General features: G+C 33.0%; 1 protein-coding gene across 1 annotated transcript; it reads right to left on the reverse strand.

The window, feature by feature from the left end:
* Positions 1 to 1,363: 1,363 nt before the first annotated feature.
* Positions 1,364 to 3,996, reverse strand: LOC106355058. The gene has a single exon (XM_013795075.2). It carries the CDS (start codon positions 2,599 to 2,601, stop codon positions 1,426 to 1,428), a length of 1,176 nt encoding a protein of 391 aa, XP_013650529.2. The 5' UTR covers positions 2,602 to 3,996; the 3' UTR covers positions 1,364 to 1,425.
* Between the last annotated feature and the right edge of the window lie 2,988 nt (positions 3,997 to 6,984).

A 6,984-nucleotide genomic window follows, 5' to 3' on the forward strand; every position in this document is an offset into this window, starting at 1 on the left:
GTTTTGCGGTTTTATCGTAAATGTATTTTTTCAGTTTTGACAGAAAAATGTATTAGGAAAATGCATTTTCGGTTTTGACAGAATTTTGTTTTTTGCAGTTTTGGCGGGAAACTAAATTTTTGTAGCTTTTGGCGGGAAATTGAATTTTTGCGGTTTTTACAAAAAATGTATTTTTTAGTGTTTTTGCAAAAAAATAAGTCTAAACTTGAATATAAATATTTATTAAAATAAGGATAAATTTATCATTTGTTTTTTGGATACGTTCATCTCCTTCCAGATGCACCAATTAAACCGATCTCAATGAGCCATCTAGATGAGTGTTATTTTAAGCTAAAATTTTAAAACTCATTATGATATATCATTCATATGATTTGTAAAAGTTTAAACAGAGGAAAATTACCAAAAATACCACATTAATAGTACAATTTTTCATGTTTACACTAACCAATTTTAATCCCACTTTTAGAAAAGAAAAAAGACATTTATAATATTATGGTTAACTAATCAAGACTTAGGGTTTAGACATATTTTTCGCAAAAACACAAAAAATGAATTTTTTTGCAATTTAAAATTTAAATAAATATATTAATAAATACTTTAAAAATGTGAAATTTAGGAATCTAATAAATATACTATCAAATACTTTAAAAATTAAAAATTTTAAAAAATAGTTTCAAAAATAATTTTTGATTTTCAAAATGAAATTTTGAAAAAAAGTTGGAAAAAAAATTCAAAACAAATTATTAAAAAGTTTGAATTTGGAAAAGTACAATTCGAAAACATAAAAAAATATTTTTTTTTATTTATTTAAATAATTATTTATTATATATATATATATATAGATAACAATAGTATAAAAGTTTTTTGCCTCTTAATGAAAAACATATTTTTGAAAATATATTTTTAGTAGTGTATGAATAATGGTACCAAAAAAATGGTAAACATGAAAATTCTCCTTAAACAAACAACAATCTCATCTCTATCGAGATGGATTATCTAGATGGTGAAACGAACAAGATCTTAAGATCTGTGGTACCTAGATAAAATTAACTGTTTGGAATCTGTATTTAATATTCTATATAATTATGATATGAATTTAGATTTTTAATTAAAATAAATTGTGAAACTTCTAGCTGAATTTGGAGACTTTTAAAAAATACTCATAAATTCATTTTAAATTCCTATTTATACATTTTCTTCAATCAAATTAAAAAATTAATGAAAAATGCTACGAATATTAAAATTACTTTTTTTGACCAAAAAAAAATAAAAATAAGAAATTAATTTTATGATTATAACTTTAACAAGTTTGAACATAATAATAGAGTCTATTCAACATACTTTATTTGAAATCTGATTATCATACTTCATTTGAAATTTACTCCATCATTTAATTTTACAATTAATAGTTTAAAATTATGAAAATTAATTTAAATAAAATTTTGCAAATCTTGTTGCTCCTGGTCTCACGATATCTCTTTTCTTTGTATATGTTCTCATCATGGACAGTGTTGTATGATGAGCATATACAAAGATAGTAACAGCCTTTGCTTGATCAATTATCTTTGCAATACCAGGAAGTTTGGAAATGGCCTCAAGCATCAAATCTAAAGTGTGAGCAGCACAACCTGTCCAGAATATCCTTGGTCTCTTCTGTTTCAGCATCTTTGCAGCTGCCACGTTGTTTGTAGCATTATCAGTGACCACTTGCACTATTTTTTCAGCTCCAATATCTTCAATCCACTGGTCAATGTATTTGAAGATGTACTCACCCGTGTGAGAATCCTTAGAAGTGTCTTTTGATGAAAGAAAACATGTACCTCCCCTTGAGTTGACACACAGATTCATTATGCTTCTTCTCTTCATATCAGTCCATGCATCTGTCATCACTGAGCAACCTTCTTTATCCCATTCTTCTTCTAGACTCTTCAACTTTTCCTTGGTCCTTTGTTGTTCCTCATTTAACAATGGCTCTCTAAGCTGATACTGACTTGGAGGAACCCAACCAGGCCCAAACTGTCCCAACGCTTCACAAAACATCCTGAAACTGTCGTTGTCAATAGCGTTGAAAGCAATATTTGCCTCATAAATCCATCTAGAACAGTATTGACGGACTGCATGTGTCTTCTCCTTAGATATGGCATCATGGATACTCTGTTGTCGTGTTTGTGCCGCCAAAGAAGCTTCAGGGTTAATGGAGGTTGCATACTGATCAATAGGACCTTGGAAGTGAGGACTTTTAAGAGTTCCCAACTCTTTTTCCAGTTCCTCAGTATTGATGTCCTTGTATATGTTCACCTCTGCCCTCAATGCTTGATCATGTTTCCTTTTCAAATTCTTCTTCTCTTTTGCATCAAGAATTGCCTGCTTACACTTCTCTTGATCCGCTTTAGATGAAACAGGGCAGGGTGAGACATTCCCTTTCACATGAGCAATGTGTTCTTTCATCCTGAAAACACCACCAGAGAACTGTTTTCCACACAACTTGCATTTGACTTTGTCTGAATTTCTCGGATCACATAAGACTCCAAATTCCCATCCCACATCATTTGAATTTCGCTTCAGAGAAGGAGGTGCTGCATCTGTTGGTGGGTTGTTCATCCTTTTGAACCTTAAAAAAAATTAAACACAATAAACTTTAACACTGAGTAGTTTCAGAACTCAACCTTCCCCAAAACTGATTCTGAGTTTTTGTTTTTGTGTATACAAGAACTACAGTAAGTATGAGTTTTCAATCTTGAGTCAATTATATATACGAAAAAGAAACAGAAAGATGATTATTACCTTGAATTCACGAACAGAGGATGGTTGTCAACTAGATTCAGCTTCACTTCGTCTCCAACTCTCAATTTTCCTCTGAGTTCATCTCAAAACCCCTTTTGTTTATGTCGTAACTTTTCTAGGGTTTATTTCATAAAAAGAAAATCCCCAAATGTATATGAACGTGAGTTAGTTTTGGGCCAAACAAATATTAAACTAAGTTTTTTTATGGGCTCAGCATCCATTTTTTGGATTTAGTGGGCAATTGTCAATTGTTAATAATCAAAATTTTTAATGTCGAGTTCATGACCGAGTTAAACTACGCGGCCGCGTTTCCCATTTACGCGGACAACGCGGACTTCTACGGCCAACCGATTTTAGTCACCGATTTATACCTCCTCCCCACGGCTAAGCTCCGAGTCACGCCTAGGCGGCCGCATAGGCGGCTAGGCGGCCGCGTTTTCGAACAGGGGTCCTATATAAATTTGCTTTTGAGCTCCTAATTGCTTACTCCATGGATACGTAAATCATCAAGATCTTCAATGCCTCAGCATACTCTCTGGAAATTTTCATATTCAGGTTTGTAAGCAACAGGACGGAAGATAGAAGAGCCAAACACACAAACTTAATCCGGATTTCTCTTTCTGTGACGGTTCTGCGGCGAAGCATCTTGATAACATATGATACTGTAACATCCTCCACTTTCCCAAACAAAGCATGAAAATACGGTTTCTCCATGATAGTTGCTTTAAGGTAGTCCAGTGACAATCACAAACTCTTTCAACAAAAACCATATACGCTGCCCCGCAAACCTAAACCATACTCCACGTTTCTTCTTGATCTTCATCTGTCTTGATATTATGTATCTCACGAAGCTTCTTGAAAAAGCAGGCTTTTTCGCTATTTCGATTATTTTACCAAAAGAGGACTCCCGTATCACTCCGACTTCTTCATCTTCTAAAGCATTGACAATCCTTTTTATGGCGCGTGATGATTGATAGGTGAGAACACGAACTCAGACGGGCTCTTCTCCCGCAGCGAACGTCATCTCCGATATCGATTCCGTTTTATGACAATCGACATTCTCGTCTAAGTCTACGATTCGAGACGACACCATCTTTCTTGAGTAATTAGTCACTCCTGCTTCTGATGATTTTAGTAAAGAACAATTAGAAAGCTCTTCAAGCGTGTTTGAGTAATTAGAAAGCTCTTTAAGCGTGTTTACCTTCTCGATAATGAAAGGACTATGGAAATTTGCAATTTTGGACATGATGGCTTGCGTGTAATAGGTGTAAATAGGTTAGCAACTAGACTAGCATAGTCTTAGAAAGGACAATGTCAGACTAATAAGCAGACCTAACAATAGGGCTAAAATGGGAATATACAGCTCTTGTCCATTTTTCGAAAGAAGCCCAGCTATTTACCTAATTACCGCTTCTTTTGTGGTTATTCAGCTAAATGACTCTAATTTTTAACCGTAATATTCCTTTTGATTATGTTTCATTTGTATTATATTGTTATTTTTGTAAGATGTCAAATTAAACATTATCATTGCATACTTATTTAGGTTGGTACTTTTCTTAGCTCTTAAGTTTTCACGGAGTTTTATAAACTCTCTCTCACAAGCGACGAGAGGTGATTTCAATTGGGATTTCGCCAGTGATTCCATCTTTTGGGATTAGTCTTCGCTTCCTAAGAAATTCTCTCTTTTGGGGTTAGTCTTCTCTTCCTAAGAAATTTTCTCTTTTCTTAGGGTTGAGCTTCGTCTGGATTCTCCTAGTTCCATAGATTCTCTTTCAGTTCTCAGTTCGTGTTTTAACATTTCTCTGTAGGTCGAAGATCGAAGTCAAAAAGCACTTTTTCTCAAGATTGGAGATTTTTGTTCATTTGGTGCATCATGTCTTCATAAATGGATAAATGTATGCTTGTGTTGTCTCTGCATGCAGATGATGATGAGCCTTTTGTCAAGCCGAATCTTCCTGAATAATGTTCAATTGAGAATAATGTTATTTGTATGACTGGAAGTCTACTATATCTGGATAATCAGAAGATCTCAAAGTCTTATTAAAAAAAAAACATTCCCAAAAAGTTGCAGAAATATAAAAAGTGTGTGGTCTAGCGCTTGTTGGAGATAATTAATTCAGGAAGTAGTTTATATTGCTTAGAGCAGCACGCCGACCTTATCCTTTTGTTTAAACGACTTTTGGTCTGCGGGTTTTGTTTTCCTCTTGTCTCTGGGTAGAATTGAAAACTTCTACTAAAATTATATCTTTTAATTTTTAGTGTTAGGTTAGCGTCACCGGTAAGTACGAGTCATGTCGAGTCTGGAAATTAGTTGAAAGACCGTGGGCAGCTGAGTAAAGGGAGCATAAAGCTATGTAGATGGGTATTCACATAGGGACCATATGGTGTAAAGTGTCAGCATGAGCCAATGGGCCAGGATCGGATAGGTCCTAGACGGTCTATTTTTTGTTGTTTGTTGCATTCTAGAAGATACTAGCTTATGATTTGTGCTTGTTGTGTTATGTGGTTTGAGATTAGTTTGAGTAATTCAAATTACTCACCTTTCCTTTTGAAGGTTTGTTTGAGGAGCTGGTGGAGTATAAGTCTTTGGGTTGATATCAAACCGTTGGGGATAAAAGATCATGGAATTTTTGGGACTATTGGCGAGACATAGTGAATTATCTTGTCATGTGTCTCTAACCCCGCGCTCTGGGTTGTTGTGGGTGGCGGATGCTACAGAAAGCGTTGGATCTTATCAATGTTCTCATTCATTTTCATGTTAACTGTTTTTTCTTGTGTTCGTTAGATTGTAAATAGAAAAATTGATCAGCATATAGAAATATGTTATCGGTTGTCCTATTTCTTTTATTCATATAACTGAAAGTACATATAACATGAATGATCATTTAGTAAGATCCACACTGGAAATGGGAGAACCAGCATTAGATCGAAGATTACCTTGGCAGCAACATTCAAGACTACCGAAATCGTTTTGTAGACATATCCCTTTTTCGTATCCTTCGTGTATGCATGTTGCATTGCATTCCGGTGTGCTATAACATTTCATCCCACAGAATTTGATTTCTCCTATTTGATTCATTAAAAAAATACTAAAAATCATGTAAGCATATAACAGTGGCCAAATTAACATTTTAGGATATGTATTGAAATGCCAACACATTTTTGTCTATTGAATTTGACTCAGTTGTAAAGGCATCTGGATCTTTGTAATTATTTTGCAATAATTTATGAATTCTAGTCCTAACCGAATAAATACATTACCTGAAATTGTGGGGATGCAGATCAGAGCAAACACCATCAATGACGATAGTAGAAGAGAAAAGGAATTCTTGATTGCCATTGGTTATATTTCTAGAAGATGCAATATTCTTTGTCTAAATATCTTTAGATACCACTAAAGAACTAAAACCAAAAAAGAAGAAGTTAAAATCAGTTTTAGATTTTAGTAAATCACAAGAAGAATTTTAAAAAAAATAAATATTCCACAAAATTTAAAATATGTGGAACATATTTACCTTTTTCTTAGGAATTCAGCATACTGGAGACGGGTTGTTTTTCTCTTGTGTGTGTTTATATAGATAATACATATACGTGCCACCACTTATTTAGAACTATTTGAGTATTTGGTCAACGTCCTTGAATTTAAGAGAATACAAAGGCATTCAAAGGAATTAAATTTTTGGTTGAAATTGAATTAATCCTATCACAATTACAACAAGATGGTGATAAATGGTTCTTTACATTTTTCATTACAATTCTATTAAATTCTTGTTGAATGACAATAGCATAAACATTGTAGTAAAATTAAACAGGACCAGAATTTCGTGGACTGAAGGAATTAATGAATTCAATAACACTAAAACTTAAAATAATTTAAAATATTGACTGCAAATACTTAATGCAATAACATATGACTTAATAAGATTTCACAAAATACATGACTGAATAATAGTAGAATTTAATGGAAATTTTTATTTCTTCAAATTCAATTAAGTTGTCTGATTGAATACATCTTAGATGATAATTTTAGTCAAATATTTTTACTGTATTCCCATCCCATTTGGAATGTGTTTTATTTTCTTGTCTTATTTGGTTATTTAATCAAAGCGTTTCTCTATAGATTTATTTTTTTATTTTTGTTCTTTGTTAGAGATTATGTAGTATATTAAAGAAATGTTTTTGATGTATTAGACTAGGACT

The sequence above is a fragment of the Brassica napus genome, chromosome A7, assembly GCF_020379485.1.
Source record: "Brassica napus cultivar Da-Ae chromosome A7, Da-Ae, whole genome shotgun sequence".
Taxonomy (NCBI): domain Eukaryota; kingdom Viridiplantae; phylum Streptophyta; class Magnoliopsida; order Brassicales; family Brassicaceae; genus Brassica; species Brassica napus.

What these genes read in the sequence shown, in the direction of transcription:
- LOC106355058 (XM_013795075.2), bottom strand. Translation starts at nt 2,601, where the DNA reads ATGAACAACCCACCAACAGATGCAGCACCTCCTTCTCTGAAGCGAAAT.